This window comes from Hydractinia symbiolongicarpus, chromosome 13 (genome assembly GCF_029227915.1).
Source record: "Hydractinia symbiolongicarpus strain clone_291-10 chromosome 13, HSymV2.1, whole genome shotgun sequence".
In the NCBI taxonomy this organism is placed as follows: Eukaryota; Metazoa; Cnidaria; class Hydrozoa; order Anthoathecata; family Hydractiniidae; genus Hydractinia; species Hydractinia symbiolongicarpus.
This window is the reverse complement of record NC_079887.1, coordinates 23,215,400-23,235,822: the sequence shown is the minus strand read 5'-3', so window position 1 is coordinate 23,235,822 and position 20,423 is coordinate 23,215,400. Positions and strand designations below refer to the sequence as shown.

Sequence of the window (20,423 nt, the reverse complement as noted above, 5' to 3'; positions counted from 1 at the left end):
TATAACATTAATTAAATTAGCTGTCTTGTCTAAATATATTTTGACAAAGATAATTTTTGTGTGAATTTTGCACAACTTTGTCCCCTGAGCTCTCACCGCTTTTTTGGACGCTATCTCAGATGATGTAGCTATCAGTTCTAACTTCTTTAATGCCACAATGCTTTTCCCAGAACCATATCCACCAAGGATGATAACATGCTTGTCCTTTGACTGAACAGCATTAATTTGTTCTTTAGTCAACATAACGGTTTTCACTTGCTCAGATATATTTGCAGAAAGGGTAGGCAAGCATACATCTGTTGCTGCAATAAAACCAACTGTTCTGCTTCCAATCATGCGAAACTAATTTAGCCTTTCGGTCTATTTGCTAACTTTCAGTCCACCTTCCCTCCTCATGTTATCAATAGTTTGTTGCATTGATTCATTCCACCACCTTTTAAAGGATTCCAAGTTAGTCATTGTTTGGTGCAGAACAATGAAATCTCTACATCTTCCGCAAAAGGTTGACCCTTCTTCTTCAGTGAAAGCATTGATTTTGTCATCAGTTAATATTTTTGCAATGACTAATCCAATCTATATTATAATACCCGTATACGTCTGTCTGTCTGTCACGCAAAATGGTAGCCTAGCTGCGCAAGTAGCAAGAAGCACGCAATGCGGTATAAGAAGGACGGGCGAACCCGTAGATTTTCCACGGGCTAACGACTAGTTAGAACCAAACCACTGTTGTTCAAGACTTCCAAGTTCAATCCACAGAACAGTTTAAGGTCATCTTGACAAGCTTGCGCTGCGTTCTGTAGCATTACCATATCTGTTTCGTTTGATACCCTGACACAAATTAAAATATTTTGTTTAGGCTCATACACCAAGATAGTATTGTCGCATGCTTGCTGTTTTAGTATCTTTAGACTGGATAAAACATTATCCTTTTCAAATCCAAGAAATTGGTAATGTCATATCCTAGGACGAGCAGAGCTGGTGTATTGGTTAACGTCGATTGACTTGAACACCATTCTTCAAACCTGTCTGCTATAGAACCCATTCCTACAATGTTAACATCACCACTTGATATTCTAATCACCTGTGCGAAGCAGTTGGTTCTTTGTCCTGTTCCTTCGATGTACCAGGGTAAAGAAAAATTTCGTAAGAGAAAAAGATCGCAAGTTTTATACCAATCCTCCAAAGTACGGTATATACCCGCTCCTCCAATGGATGCTCCGTGATACACCTGTTGAGGGATCTTTAACTTCAACTGTGATGTTGGTATTACTTCACAAGGGTCTGTTATGACACCAGATGCATGGCATAACAATCCGAAGCCATTTAAAACCTTTCTATGCTTCATATCACGATCGTCTGAAATGAAATGTAATGGAGAAGGCTGGTAGTTAAGTATCAGTTAGTTAATATTTTAACACTTTTAAGTGGCATGAACTAGGTATTTTTTTAAATCCCACAGAGATTGCACCCCGATTCCTCTTTTGATTCAGCAGACCTGCATCTGTGATTAAGAAGGACATTGATAGCCATGCTTGGAGAGACTCGCTTACATTCCTTTTCTAAAGATTTATGTGAATTTTGGTAATTAGCCCCCCTGTCAAACATGCTGTATACAAGATTCATCACTCCATTTCAGCCAAAAGTTCTGAAAGGACTCCACATCTTCTCTTGATCAGTTAGCACCAAATCGTATGTTAGAACCCTCTTTGCAGGACCCTTATTGATAACAATACTGATAAGGACTGAAAAAGTTGGATAAATAATCGTAACAAACAAGGCATGTAGGCAAACAAGAAAGCAAGCAAATGAAAATAGCTATTTGCTTCATTTATCTCTTGTTTTAGAGCAAAAGTTATAAAATTAGCACTCCTTAGAATAAGCTCCTCTTTGGATTAAGTTCTCAAGGCTGTTAATAGACAGAGGTGATTATTTAAATTATAGCACCAAGATAAGTTTTAGGTAAGCGCCCTAGCTGCTAAATTGAGTATTTTACATTAAATAGCTTTCAGAAAATATTTAATCCTGTAAGAATATTTACCTCCTCCCTACACATATTATTTTCCTTATAAATATTTACTTGATATGCGGAATTCTTCAAATTCAACAAATCTCTTGTTTTCCTTTACAGCCGTGTCTTTTAAAGTAACTCTAATCTTGTATAACACGATGTGGTTAGTCAAACCCTGAACTTTAACGATTACGTAATTAGGGATGTAATTTATAAAGATTGTTGAGATTTCTGTCCAATCGTCTACAATTTCAACTTTCGAGACCACTTCACACTTAGTTGCTGGGAATTGAAGCAAACAGCCATCCTCTGTTCTGCTTTGAATAAATATCCTAAGTGGAAAGAAGTTAATTATGAAACAACAACTACAACAACAACAACAACAACAACAAAAGAACATAACAAAAAATAACAGTAAAAAGCAATAAAACAATGAAAAAAACAAATAACAAAGGGAACAAAAAAGAAAAGACAACAAAATCATGAATATTGTTCAGAGCAGCCCCGCCTATTATTCGAAGTAGGTTTTCATATAAACACAAGTTAAAAGCCAGCCCGCCAAGTGAGCCAGGCCGTTTGCTGAGCCAGCCCGCCTCCATATAAACTGCCCCTTAACGATAAAAAGCTTGTCTTTTAGGTTACTTATTTGCATAAACAATGCACGATGGTTTGCGCTCTCCCCACTAAAACCTTGCTGACATTTTCCACTTAAATTCTGTTAAGAAGGAGGACGTAACGCAAGACATGCGGACTTACATTTAATTCTACCTTAAAAATAGGGCGTTAAACTGTATATTTTGATTCTTGCTGATGAAACACGTGGACCATATATCTTCTTTTCATATTTAGGATGGGTTTTTATGCAAATCCATATTGGTGAAATTTCATATTTGCATTCTGTTTTGAATAAACACTCTTGTAAAGTGAGGCGTTTGTTAGAGAGGGTGTTTATTAACAGAGGCGTACATTAACAAGGCGGCTAATAACAGGGCGTTTTTATGTTCTTTTCCAATTAGCAGTCCAATAGTCTCCAATATTCTTAGCAAAAGCCCCAGGTGCTCAATTAATGTTTAAAACCGTTTCTCTGGTAAAATATCGGGCGGAGCTCCTGTCTACGTCATTGTTGTGTCGATGAGAAACCACGCCATTGCAAAATAACGTCATCATATTAAACGTCAACTTAACCGTCAGTTAGAACGAAACACAATTTCAAAGAAGAAGATGGAAAACGATATCGATCTGCGGATGCTTCAACGTGAAAGAAAGAAATATAAACGACTACAAAATCAAGAAAAACCATTAAACCATCATGAATTTCCACAAGTTTTTATCAAAGCCCTGCAAGAAAATTCATCTATTCCAGACGTTACCGTAGCAGCAGAATCTCCCGATTCGCATATGGAGGTTCAAAGCGACAGTGAAATAGAGGGGAAATACATATGCATCAAATGTCGACAACAACAACAACAAGACAAACAAATGACGTTCGACAAAATGACAATGGGCGACGTATCCCACAGTGTTTTAGCCGTGGCGTTACAGTTAAATGAGACTAAAGAACAGAGAAGACAACAGAAACGTAAAAGTGAGATAAATGAAATCATGGAAAGAGTGACCGCAGCTCTTGAACGTTCTGGTTTGGGTAGTGAAGATAAAGACGCGCTATACGTCGGAAAATTTGACGTTGATGGAGAACGAAGAAAGCGGAAAGACCGTGAATGCATTTTTGGAGGATTCTCAAAGTATGAGAATTCAAACGAACACAAGACCGCTTTGATACAAGAAATGGCGGATTGGATGGATTTAACTGCAAGGGAGTTAGAATCACTTTTTAAGTTTGTCGAAAAGCTAGGATATCATGTACCAAGCGATGAACACTTTGATCGGACAAACCAAGCTTTTATTAAATCAGCAGAAACGATCGACCGTTTAGTTGAATTACTACAACGCCGAAAGCAAAATGCGTTACTTCGTAAGCCCAGAAAGACCAAGGCAAGAAAAGTACCGTCTAACGAAAGCGATATTGAAAGCGTTGGGAAGTCCGATATTGATTCAAAAGCTTCAAGCGAAAGCATGTCATCTGACTCGGGTAAGATTATAGGGAAAAGGATGTTTAACGAGAAGGAGCTGGCAGATCAAAAAAATTTGGAACAAGCAATTAAGACAGTGAAAACCGTATTTGATTTAGGAATTCGGTCGGGGGCATCTTCGGAAGTTAGGAGACATTTAAAGCTCGGTTTGAAACAATTTAAAGAGCTTTCTTCGATTCTCAAATGGTTTAGCGAAAACGCACGAGAAATTGAAATTAAAACGAAACAATTATTCGCTGAAAAGAACAATATGAAAATGCTCGAGCAAAAGCAAAAAGAAGACAACCACCTGATTTCCAAACTCACCAAAGAAAATCAAGAGCTTGGCAATGAACTGGTTTCTTTACGAGAAGACATTAAAAAGCTGGAACGATCAAAGGTCGAAATTTCACCTTCGAAAAAAAGCAACACACACGTCCCAACACTGCTACCACCGGAAGAAAAAATAGACCGCATACCATCAATATCCAAAAATCATACGGCAAGTGCTTCCAATTTAAGCATACATGCTGCAGGAAGTGGAAGTGTAGAAAGTATTTTTTCCATCAAATCAAGTGCAGCTGGATCACAGAACGTTCTTGATAACGACTTCGTATCAGATAATTCTCAAGAAACGTTGAATATAACAACCGAATCGAGTTTTCAGAACAGTCAGTTACGAAAGGAAATTGAACTGTTGCAGAAACAACTTAATGAGGCACTCGACAACATTCAACGTCGCGACGACAAAATTCAACACTTGTCGAAAAAAACAGCCGATGTCGAAAATGAAGTGAAGAATACCAAAGGCAACGTTACTGGTGGCCAGGAGTCTAAACTCCAAGATATAAAAGTGACACAGTTGGAAACACAGCTGCTCAAGCTACAGGAGGAATTTGTGGAAAAAAATAAAGAATTAATTGAAAAACGAAAAGCAATGGAGAATCTAGAGGAAAGACTGCAGCATATGATGGAAGAAAATAGGGGACTAAAAGAAGAAGCATTCGAAAAGCCTAAATTGAGCTTCCATTTGAAGGACATGCCCAGAGATCAACTTATTTCAAGAATGAAGGCGCAATCTGAAAAGGAACTACAGAAGTTAAGAAAGTACATTATCAAGGAGCAACACAGGTTTCAAGCGAACTTAAGAAAAACTCAAATTGAACATGGACGATATGTAGACGCCTTACACAATGAAAAGGTCCAAATGCTAAGAGCTTTAAAAAACTTTAAACATGTGATTACACATCTAATACACCAGGAAGACCTAGAGGTGGATGAAGAAGCTGAAGGAAGGATAGAAAGCTACAGGAAATGCATAGATGAAAACAGAACGACATCAGAAACTGTGATGGAAACGCTAATGTCGATAGAGAACAATCTAAATAAAGCATTGCTGCAAAAACGTTTGCTTGTAAAGCATGCCAACTCGTTTAAGGTAAGCAGCGAGAGAAGCGCTGAACAGTATCGCCTTCGTTTACAGAGGGCCACAGATGCATGTAAGGAGAATGAAAAGATCGCGCAACACGCGATTAAACGCACAAAAACGTTGACAACACAATACGATATACTAAAAGACAACAACAACACCCTGCAGAAGGAAATCGCACCATGTAAAGAACTCCTGCAGAAATACCAGTGTTTACAGAAAGAGATGGAAAGATTAAACGTGGAGAAGAAAGATATAACGCAAGAAACGAAAGATATGATGAAGCAATTTCAGCTCGATAGAAATCGACTGAAACAAGAGCTAAACAAATTAAATTTAGCACAAATTCGTCAAATGGATAAGGTTACTCATCCCTGGAAGGGAAGTACTTGCAATGAAAAAATAATTCTCCTGAATGAAGCGTTTGAATCAAACCGTATATCTGCAGATGTCCAAGAAGCTTCCACCGAAATTTTAAACCAAGCTAACAAGCTTTCAAATCAATATTTCGCTGCAATGGTACGTCAATACACCTCAATAAAACGACAAAAAAAGATTGTGAGTGCCATCAGAAGCATGCATTACAAGAGTGACAGCGATGAAAAGTTTAAACGATACATTGCAGGTGCTGAAGCAAGATACCAAAGAATCCAATTGCAATGGCAAAAGCGAAAACAAAAATTGAAATCTGAAAAAGAGGAAATGCTGCTAAATTGCATGAATTTACTACGCGAGCATTTCCATGGCGATTTAGCTGTTGTACCATTCTCGTTACTTAAAAATAAAACGCAACGAATTCACAGCGATGAGAAATCGACAGCAGTTCTGAACGCAATAAAAGCACGCAAAACCGAAACAGTTGGTAATGTTATTGGTCAAGCGCTTACGAATGAAAATAGTAACACATCGTACTGGAAAATGCCACCAGATGCAACACAACAATACATTAAAATGCACACACCTAAAATTGTCGAACTTGATGTTAACAGTTGGAGACGATCACTAAAAGCGCAATTGACCAAAAGACAAACACATTTACCATCCATAGCAACTCTGTACCCTTAAAATTTTCTTCTGCCGTATAATACATTCTTGACTTTTTTTGTTGCACTGAAATTGCGTTCTCTTTTGGGAAAACGCAGCATCAGTAATTCTTTTTTTCAGCCTAACCTTTTTCTGCAGCCAGCGGCAAGTCAATATCAAAACTAGCCTTTTTCCGAACAATTGGCGCAAACAAAGTTGAATAATTTTTGCATAGATGAAAAAAAAAAACACACACACACACGTACACAGCTAAGAAAGCTCTTTAAAGCTTTTACTAAAAACCTGTTTTAATCGCAAAAGCAAAACGAATGAAGGTCAGTAAATAAAAAAAAATTGTACCAATGCTTCATTGGTGAGAAACATTACATAAATTGAGAATACCACATATGCAATGTCTGATCAGTTTTTAGATTATCAAATGGACGACGGAAATAAATTGTAGCAAAAACCGTACATGATCACATAATTAAGTGCTCAAAGTAGTTCTTATCCTTTTAAAAAAAAATCCAGTACGCTTTTTAGTCTCAAAAAATAACAGGGAAGGAGATTAGCGCTTATTTACAAAACACAAAATAGAGAGCAAAAAATGTAGTCGAGTGGAAACTCATTTTAACCGGCTAGTCACACTTGAAAGAGATTACAAAAATGAGGAATTACAAAAAGAAGAAATTTAAGCCAATTTCAGTTTTTTGCACCGAGGATGCTTATGGCGAGCATAAATGGGATTTTAAACAAAAGTATATTGTTTTTAAAAACTAAATTAACTTCCATTGTGAAATGGTATAGAATCTTAAAGACTGATTGTTATCAAACATATGAATGCAGGTTTTAAAATCAGAAACTGTGAAATTTGATTTCGGTAATTTTGCCGCATTACAAACATTTGCTATCCATTTAATCTTTACAAATTTTGCAAAATCCAGCTGAGATATTTATGCCTTGCCATTCTCATCATTATTAGGCAATTCCCAGAACAATTATTTTACGAAAAAAGGTATCAAATTCTTTGCAAAAATTAAATTACAAAAAATAAAAATAAATAAAGATAAAGGAAAACTTAAGAAGGGTAGAAGGAACTTATGGAGGAGTGATCACCTTCACCATGGTAGGGCTGTCAAACTCATGTCAAACAACCACCTCAGTCTTCTTAGAATTGTTGCGTACAATGCACCTTAAAAACACATATCACTAAAGTCAATGCTATTGGATGGGCATGCGCCGCTAGTGCACTGCTTATTCTCAGTGATGTTTCAGAAAAAAACATTCATACTTTGTACAGAAAAAAACATAAATTCAGGTACAAAATATCGCAGTTTATTACATCAATATGGTTTACGATGAGGATTCGAAATAGTTACGTTGCATTTACTGACCCACTGGCTAGCCTGTATGTAAGTACAGCCTCGCTTCACTTTGGACTACTATTTTTTTAACAGTGCGAGAAAGGGATAGTAATAACATAGTACAACTCTTATTTTTATTATTATAAAAAGATAAATCGAGCACGACTAACAAAATACAGTACGAAATACAAAAATACAATACGATCGAGAATAATGTTTGCCGTATTTCGCTTATCTGCGTATGCACGCAGAATTAAGTGATCCCCCACGATTCTTCAAACGCAGAACACACCTTCGTACATGTTAATGCGGCGGAGAGCGGATATTCACTGATGGCTACATCTTCTTCGCCGTAGGTTATGTCAATCTGCAAATTATAACAAAACACATGGATAAAATGGTAGACTAAGTACATAAAAGGAATATATTCAGAATATTCTGACAATCCGACATGTGTAATGCATTGTGTCCGGCGCTTTACCTAAACACCAGACATCGCAAATATCGCACCTGCCGGAAAATCATTATTAATCTACAAAACATTTTTTTGGTCTGGTAAACTCCTAAAAATCCTTTGACAAACAAAATACATCTATACAGGGAAATATAAACTCACGGATCAAAATAACCAATTTATTATCTTAAAAAGCGTAAACATTCAAAAATACGTAAAAACGAAAAAACACAGAAAATACCAACCTTTCCATGGGCGAACGCACCAACTACAAATACTATAGGTTCTTCAGGAGGATCAAATTCTCGAAGTTTGATACACTTTTTGGCTTTATACGAAGTTACTATAACAAATAAAGATATTAAGGAAATAACAATTCCTTTACTTTTTCAATGTAATTACGTACAGATTTACATTCACACACAAGCCAGTTTGTGGACAGTCGATTTGTGCCAAAAGACGATGGGTCGATGGACCTAACTGACAACACTTAGTATTGAGTGACTCAGAGTAGAGATTTGAACCTGAAACAACCTTAAAGCTCGGTTTTCATTAACATAGGACAGTCACTGTTGCGCTTTTATTGGAAACACATTTTGGTGCAGCAAAACCACACAAGACATGCCGCAGAACAAATATTGACATTTCATCCCATCTCTACAACAATTGCATAACTGATGCATTTTATTGGGAACCAAGTTTTAGGGGAAACAAAAACAATGAATCTTTTTTATCATGTTTTTAATCAGCGTGTTTTATTACCTAACGAGTAACTTCATGTATAACTTGATGGTTATTATTGTAAAAATAATAATGTTGTTGCCAGATTTATACAGAAAACAAACAAGCTTGCACTTCTTTTCTAACAGAACCTTAGCACTTACAAAGATTATTATTATTATACCATAGACTACATTCGAAGCTTATCAACAACTTCAGTAGCACTTAGCTACATCTGGTTCCATGATGTCTTAAAATACAGTGTGTGAAACTCAATCATCATCCATCTTGTGGACCTATAGCCTTACTCGCTACGGTACTAATTAATATTAATTTAGATACATTTAAACACGGATAAGGACTTCAAGAATAAATAAGTAAGGGGAGATGGTGTAGTGGTACCGTATTTCCAGGTTGAGTTCCTACTAAGGGCGCACTTCAGACGTAACGTTAACATTGAGTACCATCTACTGGGGGTAAACCGAAGCAAGCAAGTTAGAGCAACGCTATGCATATCTCTGGCGGTAATGTATCATAGTTACAGTCAGAGGGAAGGAGGAGCCAGCCGTTAGGCTGCAATCCTCATTTAACTAATTTGTATAAAAGATTTTTTTCATGATCTGTAACGAAATCATTTGGAAATCAAAATGAACATTTAGAGTTCTTACCATATTTTTTACAACCAACTGGAAGATGATCTGTGATAGGATTTTTTATGACCTAAAAAATAATAACAATAGTAAAATAAAGACTTAAATTGCGAACTGCTAAGTCGAAAACATAATAAAGATACACATATATATATAGCAAATTGATAAAATCACAGTGATCTTACTAAAAAGAATTTTTAAAGTAAAAACAGGGTCAAGCACCATAGACTCAAAAAACATGGATAACTTTTTTACCTTCATTAATTTTATTGGACCGTTTGACGCATGTATACTGAGCTTGTGGAGAAGTTGAACTAAAAGTCATATAGTCATAAAGTCAAAAGTAGAAGGTTGAACAGAAAAACCAAATAATGACAAAAATCACTAAAATGAGGCGAAGCACAGCGTAACAACATAACATTTGATATAAAAAGAAAATGGAAATCACTTTAACCAGTTTACAATCCGGTTTTGACAAGAAAATAAAAGTTCAACACAATAATATGCATTAGATGACAAGTCGAAGTTACAAAATGGATGTAAAACAAAAAAGGACCTACCCATCAAACCACAGAATCGATTGAATGTTCGAGGGATGCGCGTTTGCGGATTAATCTCTATTAATACGTTTCTTTCTGTATGTATGTACACTTGCAACAATCCAGCACGGTTAAGGGGGCTGTCCATTAACATAAGTAAACATTGATGAGTGATGTCTGGACGATAATCTGCAGGATTTTTGTCGTGTTTTTTCATTATATGTTTATGATCGTCACAATTTAGGAGTTCAAAATTTTTGCCATTCTAGCAATAAAAAGTTGAATAGTTGATATAACTTTACTGAAAATTATGCAAGACAATTACTCATATAAATTAGAACAAAATAACCTCAGATGTTGAGCATCAGCTTTATGGTTATAATTTATATTATAATACCCGTATACGTCTGTCCGTCCGTCTTGTGACACAAAATGGTAGCTTAGCTGCGCAGGTAGCAAGACGCACGCAATGCGGTATAAAAAGGACGGGCGAACCCGTGTATTTTTCCACGGGCTAAGGACTAGTAAAGTAAATTAGCACAAGACATTGAATTTTTCTCCTATACAACAAAAACACCAAAATATATGACAAACATGGGAAAAAAATTAATACTTTTTTGGGGACAAATCATATTATAATAAAAAATGATTATTGCAAATCTTTAAAATTTCAACAATGAAAATTATTTTTCCCCAATCAACTTAGCAGCATATCGTGCCAAATATATGTCCCGTTTGACAGGCTTATTTTTATTCCAAATAAAGACACTTGTGGAATGACATTTGTGCCTGGTGCTAAATACTAATATCAACTACCAAAGTATTCGCTAAGCGGAGTTCAAGTACTACTTTTCTCAGATTAATTTTGGCACATTTAGGGAGGCCTTAATCCCGATATTCTTTAAAAACTAATTGATTTACGATAATTTTTGTTGTGGTGGTGGTGCATTATGCAAGGTCTTAACCATATTTAAACCAAGTTGTGAGATATCAAAATGTGTCGGGTAGAGATTAACCAACATTTGGCCTAAAAGCATATGATACGCTCTAAAATAAGCCATGCGCACAGCCTTTGATCACATTATTTGCATATAATGACATGGTGAGACTTTATTATTCTTTTTCAAAAAGGCTTAATAGTGCCTAAACTCTTGAACTCAGAATATTATGGCTAAATGCAAACTTTTTTACCCAGGGTTTGACTTAGAAATATAAAGTCAGTTTGTAAACATTTTCTGACTAAGAAAACCTATTTGCAATTGTCTGGGAGCAATGTAGGCCATTGATCCCTTGATATTGGTTATTTTGTTGCAGCAACTGTTATAGAAATAAGGTGAAAAAAATGATAGATATAGATAAGGTCTAAATAATAAATGTTCCGGGTTTGAAGCAAAATGTTTTACCCAGTTTTTTTTTTAATAACTCTTTAATGCCATGTTGCATGGCTACAATACTTACGGAGTTTCAATATTTATCTATTAGACACCTGCATGCATGCATTTTTAGGTCCCACACCTTTCAGAGGCTTTGATATTGGCTATTACTCGAAAGTACCCCTAAAAATCTCTATGAAATTCTTATAATAGGAAAAATATAATAACTCTTGTTAGCATTATGTTTAGAATTTGAAACTTACAACACAACTTTGTTTCATTGAGAAGAATCATTTTGCATGTTTTGGTCACGTGGTTAATCCGATTTCCCGATTTTTTCGGATTTTATCCGAAAATCAGAAAAAAACGGATTTTTGGGTAATATTTGGCAATTTTTCATACGATCTATGTAAAAACCGGAAAATATGTTAAATAACATTTATTTAGCTTTCAGAAACTTCAAACAGAATGTAAAAATTCGCTCTAGAACTAAAGTACTTGCATTTTAAGCAGATAGTGGCATTTTGAACAAAATTCAAGCTTTTGATGACGTCACAGAAAATGTGCTGACGCAAGCAAAAATTTATTACTGCCATTTTGTTCCTTTTGTGACGTACTATAAGTGTGCCAAGTTTGATTCAATTTGGACAAGCCTATGAAAAGTTATTGATTGGGGGCGGATTCCGCCCCCCTGGTCATAATATGTTCGAAAAACCCCGGACCGAATAGGGTTAATGTAAAGTTTGGTAAATTACAGAACAATTTTATAGGCGATGTTTTATAGACTTTATTGAAGAAAATTATGAAAAATATAATCGACTTTGCAAAAGTGACAGACACACACAGAACTGGCGTACTATTATAGAGACTTGTCGATAAGGGTCGTGGAGAAATCCACTTATTCAGAAGGACAATGGAAAATAGGTTGTTTTAGATGTTTTGATGACGTCAGCAACCCAAAAAAACATCCACAAAAAAGGTAAAATAGAACCTTGTTTTCCCGTTGCCTCCACTGTGTAGAGCTTAAAACGCTGATCAAGAAAATTTGTATGATCATGTGCTCTTAATGTATGGTTAATGAGATATAAGGCTTGGAAAATTGTGCTGACGTCAGCAAAGTCTCCTGAAAGTAGCAAAAATTTTGTTTAGGAAATTTGCACACTTGCTGTTTTCAATGCATAGATCTTGAAAAGCTGACCATGGAAATGTATAAGATTGCATTGCTTTTGAAAAATGGTTGCAGAAATATTGAGGTTTAAAGGTTTTTTGATGACGTCGTCAACCTGGTCATTCCGAAACTGATTTAGGGACCCAGGTTTGAGAAACTTACCCAAATTGGTCCCAGTTGGTCGCTAGTTACCCACGCGGTGAAAAAACATTGACGTCACCACCTCGTTTCCAAGTTATTTGGCCTCAAAGTTTTTTCTATTATTATAGAGATTATTTTACATTACAATCACTGCTTTTAACCTTTTTCAATTAGTTGCTTTTAATAAGAAAATTTTATTAACTTGAAAATATAGCAATTAGTAAATTTTGAAACATTTTTTAAATCCAAATTTTACGCTTTGTTTTCTTTCGCCTTTTAGAAATAGAAATGATAACAGTTATCATTGTGTTGACATGTTTATTCCAAATCAGGTTTCACTCGCACTGGACAAATATTTCCAGAAACAATCCAGTTCTTTTTCAGTATATTTTGCTTTGATTTAATTAACCAACCAACAATAAATATATAAAACAATGAAAAAAATGCCTTTTTGTGGCAATTGTTGGTTTGACAGGTTCGACTTTTACTGCTGGATAAGAAAACGTTTCGGATTGGAGCAGCAGTGTATTTAGTTCAGGTGTCTGACTTTCTTACTTTTTGAAAAAAAATTTGTGCTTCTCTTTTAATGAAATTTTTCCCAAGCTCCACCAAAAAACTGCAAAACATTGTTTTAATGTAGTTGACTCAGCCACAAAGAAGACAACCTTAAAAGTATTACAGAATTGTTACCGTCACTATATTTTTTTGAGCAAATTGTATCAAATGAAACCATATTGAGAACCCTTACACCAAAAACTTTCTCCTTAAAGTTTGTTTGTGATAATTTTTCAGTATTATCTGCCATTGTGATTTTCGTCAAAGTTTATGCAGAACTTTTAAGTGGTGCTTTACTAACAACCAAAAAGTATGTTTGTATATAATTTTTAAAAATAGATCTAGTTTTCAGGCAAGATTTTTTGAAATGCCGAACTAGCGAAAAAGCTTCTGTAAACTTTGGGCAATTTCTCAGTGATTTCTAATTCCATCTGAACTTTTGCACTTAGACAAGATCATGTCATTGTTACATTTATCGCATTTTTTTTGTTTGATTAACAAATTGTTATCAAAACACCACGATAAGGCATTCTCTTTGGTATTCGTGATGTTTGTGATTAAGTATTTGTGTGTTGTAAATGCTGTTTTATCGGATGAGCGGATAAAACGATCATAACTGTTATGAGAAGGTCCAAATTGCGTAGACTTGTCATGACTAACACTATTGACACCACATTGTGTCCCCCGGCTTCTTAATCTTTTTAACGGTGGGTAATCCATGCTATGATTTAATCAGAAATTAATCAACTTCTTTGCAAGTTATCGAAATTATTGTATCAAAGAATATTTGTAGATTTGAAAAACAAATAATGAATCGTTAAATTGTAATATAATTATAAAATAATAGAAAATGTACTTACTATGGTCCCTTACTGTAATTTCTCAGGCAGAGTATTTGTCATTCGTGATACACAGAAAAGCTTATGTCAGATAACGGGACGTTAATGAATTCCCTACATTGCATAATTTTAGCTACTCTTGCAGTGTTAAAAGATTCATCAAAAACACATGACTTGTCTTCAGAAACTTTTTTTACAATTACTCATATTAATCATACAGAAAATAAGAAAACGTGATTAAATTTAAGCAATACAAATAATAGTAAAAACATGCTGAACACAACTCAAATGTTACGCAACTTTCCGAACAGTGTTTATACTTTTTCATGTACAAGCAATTTTTTATAAGAAACTGTTGCTATTTTTCGAGCATTTTTTGCCTCGGCATATCTGTATACAATTTGTCAATCGAGTAGAATAAGTTTTATTAAAATTTACAATTTTAAACCCGATTAACTTTGTTATAGCTAACCTATATATTTTGGTGTTGATAAATTTGTAAACTTTTTTATAAATAAGAACGACTTATTCTATGGATATAGAAAAAGGATTATTTGAAAAATTTTTGCTAATGAATTTCAAGATTAATAGACTCGATAATCCGATCCGTAATACAAACAGGATGTTTGGCGAGCCTTTTTGTTTCATATTCACTTTCTTGTAACCAATTTTTTATTTCGGATGGCAAGTCCCTAAATTCTTTTTTAACGAATACTTTTGATGATTTTGATGACCCAACTGCTCTTACACTAACCAAACGACCAATGTCTTTGTTAACAAAGTTTTCTATAAACTTAACAAATTCTTGGGATAGTAAACCGCGAAATCTTTTTGATGTACTTTGTTTGAAGGATCTGTATGTGACGAAGGCACCCGGTGTCATTAAAACAGCTTTTTTATATTCATCAGAAGTTGGGGCACGTTTAACTGATGGTGTTTTGCTGGTACTAACCAATTCTGTGATATACTAAAACGAAAAATATTGTCATAAATGAGATGAATAAATGTCTATGAAAAGATAATAAATGCAAATTTGCTGTAACTTAATTATAAAATATTTAAAAGACTAACTGTGTAAAATAATTCTTTCTGTTCATCAATTGATTCAACAAACATTATGGCACGTTCCAATGTTTGCAAGGAAATAGCTTCTGGTAGACATGTAAATTCAACTTCATTAAAAAGGGCATTATAAAAGTATTCCACTGTGTGTAGAGCGACAGCAACTTTTGGAATTAACTCTGGTTTTTTAGACTTGCTGGTTGGTCTGCCGTGCAAAAGATCGTTGTTTAGATCGGTCAAAAACTGTGTCTCCATGTTGTCGTACAATCTATACAAATTGGTAAAAAAAAAATTAAAGAGGGGGAAATAGAATTGAAGAAAAGGAAAAAGAGATTATTTATCATGTCATGTATAAAGTTTAAAATTATTAAAAATCTTCTTACTTTAACGCATTTTCGTCAAAATAGAATATTGTATTATCTATGTGTACATAGTTGGCATAAATATCCTTGATATCGATGGTTGTTGAGGATTGTTGGGCGATTTGTTGTTCCTTGGGCATCGGACAGTATGAACGAGGCGTTATAATTAAAAATCGGTCCAAAAATCCATTACCTTTATCCATTAAAGACAAAATAAAAGCCATGCTTTTTATTTGTGTAGCATCATCATCATCATCATCATTCTCGGCTTAACGTCCGTTTTCCATGCTAGCATGGGTTGGACGGGGTATATTAATGACCCTCTTCCAATCTGATCTAGACTGTGTTAGATCTAAACTCAACTTCCTCTCTATCAAGTCTGTCCTTATAACCTCCTGCCAAGTCTTTCTCGGTCTGCCTCTGGGCTTTGCCCCAGGAACTATTAAGTCTCTACACTTTCTTACCCAATTATCCTCCTCCATTCTTTCCAAGTGCCCCAGCCAATTCAATCTTCTTATCTGGATAACATCTTTAATTCTACAGAGACTTAGCCTGCTTCTTAGCTCATCTGAACTCTTTCTGTCTCTCAGACTGGCATTACACATCCACCTAACCATTCTCATATCATTCCTTTCTAAACGGTCAAGATCTTCCTGCTTCACTGCCCATGTCTCACTACCGTACAACATAACACTTCTTACACAGGCCTCATACAACCTACCTTTTACCTCAATTGACAGGACTCTGCTAGTCAATAAAGGAAGTAACTCTCTAAACTTTTTCCAAGCAGAACCTATCCTGCAAGTAACACTTCTTCCAACACCCCCTTCACTGCCCAACATATCACCTAAGTAACAGAAGTTCTTAACTATCTCTAACGAGCCACTGTTGTACATCATTAAAGCTGGAAATACTTCATTCTCTATAATCTCACCTTTGCAACGCTTGCATACAAACTGTATGCCAGCTCTTAACCTTCCACTAATACTACTGCACTTCTTATGTACCCAATGCTTGCAAGTCTGACAAAAAATTGAGTTACTACCAACCCCTTTCCTGCAAACTCCACAAGGCCACTTTCCAACTACAAGGTCACACTTGGCTGCAATGCTACTTATCATGACTTTAGACTTTGCTGTGTTTACCTTCAGCCCTTTCTCTTCTAGTCCTTTCTTCCACTTCTCAAACTTTTCAACTAATTCTTCCATCGACTCTGCTATGAGAACCAAATCATCTGCATACAATAACTCCCATGGGCAACCTGTTCTGAACTCCATCGACAGCGCTTCTAAGACTAGAATAAACAACAAAGGACTAAGTACAGAACCCTGATGTACACCAACATTTACACTAAATTCATCACTAAGTGAATCGTTAATCCTGACACGACTTCTAGCATTGCTGTACATAGACTGAACCATCGTAACTAGCCACTCATCCACACCTAATTTTCTCATAGCCCACCAAATAACTTTACGTGGCACTCTATCAAAAGCTTTCTCTAAATCTACAAAGGCAAAATAGAGATTCTTTCTCTTTCCTAAATACTTTTCCTGAAGCTGTCTGAGTAAAAATATTGCATCTGTAGTGCCACGCCCTGGAACAAAACCAAATTGCATCTTATCTATATCAATTCTTTCTCTAAGTAACTTATCAATCACTCTTTCAATAACTTTCATTACTTGATCAACCAACTTCAAACCTCTATAGTTACCCCTTTCTAATGCATCACCCTTGCCCTTGAAACAATTCACTATTACACTCGACTGCCACTCACTCGGAATAGCACCATCCTTTATAATCTGGTTAGCAAGACTTGTAATAAGCTCAACTCCAATATATCCAGATGCTTTTACCATCTCTGCAACAATACCTGATACTCCTGCAGCCTTGCCAATCTTCATTTTCCTAATAGCCTCCACTACCCATTCTGTCTTGATCTGCATAGCTGGCCCTTCTACGACATCATCATCAGACAAATTATCCTCGTCCCAATCAAACTCAGTGTTAAGCAACCTCTGATAATGATTCTTCCAAGCTACCCTTTTCTCCTCCTCTGTGCTAGCCAAAACACCTTCATCATTACGTATACACTTCTTACCTACAACATCTTGATTAGTCTTTTTCATTTGCTTTGCTATCTTAAATACCTTGTTGCGTTGGTCTTCCCTTCTTAACACATCCGCAAATCTGTTTCTCTCTGCTTCTGATTTTGCCTTATACACTGCTGTACGAGCCCGACGCTTAGCTTCTAAGTAAATATTTTTACTACCACCTGACTTCCACTCTTTCCAAAGTTCCTCTTTTCCTTTATACACTGGTCAACCTTATTATTCCACCACCAGGTCTGTCTACCTTAAAAAATAAAGAATTTAATACGTGTGCATATTTTTAAAAACCTTTTTGTAATCACAAGAATTGATTTTGTTTAAACGTATATTCATCAGCCTTTATGGTGTATATTTTTGCTTCACTTTTTGGAAGGAGCTAAAAAGTTAGATTACGAACCAACTAACCGCATCTGCGTATACCGTAAATAACGGATTAAGGTTCCAGGGCGCTTACTTACAAATATTTCCCTAACCCCGGGACACTTTTCGACAGGGGGCGTATTGAGCACAGGGCGCTTAATCCGTCATTTACGGTATGCGTTGCATAAGGAGAAAAGAGAAAAGAATAAATAAAAAATAATTACCTAATATGCACAATGCGCAATTTTCAGGTATATATCTGTTATTTTCAGTACTGAATTGAATAGACACATTTTCTCTACTAAAAATCTTCGATAGAATCTCCATATCCCCAGTGTAATTCTCATCGTTTTTTTTCAATATTTTGTACAAGTACTCCTGTATTTCGGCATTAACAATGTATGTACATTTTCTTGTACAGAGGCACTTTGTCAAGCCAGATGTGGTGGTGTTAGATATAATGTCTGTATCTTCTTGAATAGCCTTTAATGGTTGATTAACTGCCATCTTAATAGCGGGCGACTTTCCTGTAGACGGCTGTCCAACAAACAAGAAAAATGTGTTAAGGTTAATGCTATAACCATTTCTTATTTCAATCGAACCGTGATTTTTAGAGGTCATGTAATTAGCTGTAGTTATTACGGAAGCAAGAACATATCCAATGTTTGTACCTGCAGCTGTTGCTTTATTGTTAAGATATGTAAACAATTGTTCGGATAGAACGTTTTCATACTTGACGTCATGATTAATAAATCTTGAGTTTAATTCGGCCCAAACTTCTTCAGGCTGTGAATTAATAATTGATTTTGAAGAATACATTATAAAAGATATGGGCGATAGATACGCGAAGCCGTTTGTTACAAGAATGACTTTTTTTAATAAATGGTCGTTATTTTTAACGTCGGATACGATGTCGTGACATTGCGCGAAGCAACGAATTAAAAGACGCGTAGGCGCTAACGTGATAGTGTTGAAGACGTTGCTTATAGCGTTATTTTAGTTAATGATTTTACAAAAGTTGGTCGTTGGTTGTATTAAATTTAATTTACTATTTAAAGGGGATATTCTAAAGTTTAGCCTAGCTAGCCAACTTTATAGCTATCTAGCTAGCTAGTAAGGTGAAATTTCAGCTAGGGTAAGTATAGCTAGCTAGTTAGCTAAGGGCTAGCTGAGGAAATCAATTAAAAAAAATGGGGCATTTGCAGCATGTCCTTTTAAAACATTCAAAACATGTAACGTTAATATTACCTTTACTGTTTCTAATGATGCTCTCTCCAAAATAACAATTAAGCGCTTTTGCTGATCTTTCGACTTTGAAACCCTAGGAATCTTACTTGGAGTTGGACCTTCGTCGTCACTACTATCATCCGCCATATTTGTTGTTGAAAAAACGTGGTAATAGCCTGAGTTCGGCTGCTTCTTCAATCTCCAGTCTACCTTGTACAACCTATTTCCAGGACCCTTGACCCGTTCGTCGGTGGGATGTACACAAGCGTTATATCCTCGTCCCCTTATTTTTGCAGTAAAGAAGGCGTGTATGTCTTCTTTTATATCAAAAAGGCCAAATTTCCTGGGGAAAAGGGTACCCGCTTTTTCTTTATAAAAATATGCCTAAACGGCTTGGGATTTTCGGGTTAAAAAACATTAGGTCTTGTTTTCAAAACAATAAAGAAATATAAAAATAATAATTAGCTTGGTTAGAATTTTTGATATTCTTGAATATTTTTTTTTTAGAGTAAGAGAGAAAGATGATAAAAAACAGTATAAGAGAAAATGTTAGGTAGGCATGTCAGCGGCCTGCTAAATTTGGACGTTGCTTCTTCAATTTTCTTACAACAAAAAAGAAAGTGGACTAAAGCTCTGTCAAGAAATTCACATGTAAAATCTTAGTTCTACAAATCAATACATAAAATATTTTTATTTCAGAAGTCATCTTAGATTTATCAACGGCCACTATACGAAAGCCATATTGAATTTTATTAAGCATCGTTTATTATAATCTTCGAATACTAAAGGATATCTATTTTAATTCTCAGTACACCCCGCTACAAGTGCTACACATGTAAAACATACAATGGTCGAACATGCCACGCTATAACTTTAAATTCTGACCTTGTGGTTTACGAAAAAAAGTCTATATAACGCCACATGCAACCATATAAATAGTTTGAAAAAAATATTGAGTTTAGAGCTTCA

The 20,423-nt window shown here is 35.4% G+C and overlaps 4 protein-coding genes across 4 annotated transcripts; 1 reads left to right on the top strand and 3 right to left on the bottom strand.

Moving 5' to 3' along the window:
- The first annotated feature begins 3,229 nt into the window (after positions 1-3,229).
- On the top strand, positions 3,230-6,571 carry LOC130623243 (polyamine-modulated factor 1-binding protein 1-like). Its single transcript, XM_057438717.1, has one exon. It carries the CDS (start codon positions 3,230-3,232, stop codon positions 6,569-6,571), a length of 3,342 nt encoding a protein of 1,113 aa, XP_057294700.1.
- A 1,444-nt stretch (positions 6,572-8,015) lies between these two features.
- LOC130623595 (ribosomal RNA small subunit methyltransferase NEP1-like) lies at positions 8,016-19,636 on the bottom strand. The gene is made up of 6 exons (XM_057439099.1): positions 19,476-19,636; positions 10,278-10,521; positions 9,973-10,031; positions 9,736-9,787; positions 8,593-8,690; positions 8,016-8,260 (listed from the first exon to the last, which is right to left on the bottom strand). Exons 1-6 carry the CDS (start codon positions 19,599-19,601, stop codon positions 8,147-8,149), a joined length of 693 nt encoding a protein of 230 aa, XP_057295082.1. The 5' UTR covers positions 19,602-19,636; the 3' UTR covers positions 8,016-8,146.
- LOC130623593 (uncharacterized) lies at positions 14,842-15,998 on the bottom strand. Its single transcript, XM_057439097.1, has 3 exons — positions 15,778-15,998; positions 15,404-15,662; positions 14,842-15,299 (listed from the first exon to the last, which is right to left on the bottom strand). Exons 1-3 carry the CDS (start codon positions 15,978-15,980, stop codon positions 14,901-14,903), a joined length of 861 nt encoding a protein of 286 aa, XP_057295080.1. The 5' UTR covers positions 15,981-15,998; the 3' UTR covers positions 14,842-14,900.
- On the bottom strand, positions 17,895-19,428 carry LOC130623594 (uncharacterized). The gene is made up of 2 exons (XM_057439098.1): positions 18,452-19,428; positions 17,895-18,111 (listed from the first exon to the last, which is right to left on the bottom strand). Exons 1-2 carry the CDS (start codon positions 19,044-19,046, stop codon positions 18,008-18,010), a joined length of 699 nt encoding a protein of 232 aa, XP_057295081.1. The 5' UTR covers positions 19,047-19,428; the 3' UTR covers positions 17,895-18,007.
- Positions 19,637-20,423: the final 787 nt, after the last annotated feature.

What these genes read in the sequence shown, in the direction of transcription:
- LOC130623243 (XM_057438717.1), top strand. Translation starts at nt 3,230, where the DNA reads ATGGAAAACGATATCGATCTGCGGATGCTTCAACGTGAAAGAAAGAAA.
- LOC130623593 (XM_057439097.1), bottom strand. Translation starts at nt 15,980, where the DNA reads ATGGCTTTTATTTTGTCTTTAATGGATAAAGGTAATGGATTTTTGGAC. An exon ending in TTTGACGAAAATGCGTTAAA is followed by an intron (nt 15,663 to 15,777) that starts GTAAGAAGATTT and finishes CAATTTGTATAG; the next exon opens with ATTGTACGACAACATGGAGA. An exon ending in AGAAAGAATTATTTTACACA is followed by an intron (nt 15,300 to 15,403) that starts GTTAGTCTTTTA and finishes TTTTCGTTTTAG; the next exon opens with TATATCACAGAATTGGTTAG.
- LOC130623595 (XM_057439099.1), bottom strand. Translation starts at nt 19,601, where the DNA reads ATGGCGGATGATAGTAGTGACGACGAAGGTCCAACTCCAAGTAAGATT. An exon ending in AGTTGGTTGTAAAAAATATG is followed by an intron (nt 8,691 to 9,735) that starts GTAAGAACTCTA and finishes TATTTGTTATAG; the next exon opens with TAACTTCGTATAAAGCCAAA. An exon ending in GTGCGTTCGCCCATGGAAAG is followed by an intron (nt 8,261 to 8,592) that starts GTTGGTATTTTC and finishes TATAATTTGCAG; the next exon opens with ATTGACATAACCTACGGCGA.
- LOC130623594 (XM_057439098.1), bottom strand. Translation starts at nt 19,046, where the DNA reads ATGTATTCTTCAAAATCAATTATTAATTCACAGCCTGAAGAAGTTTGG. An exon ending in TTGCGCATTGTGCATATTAG is followed by an intron (nt 18,112 to 18,451) that starts GTAATTATTTTT and finishes TTATTTTTTAAG; the next exon opens with GTAGACAGACCTGGTGGTGG.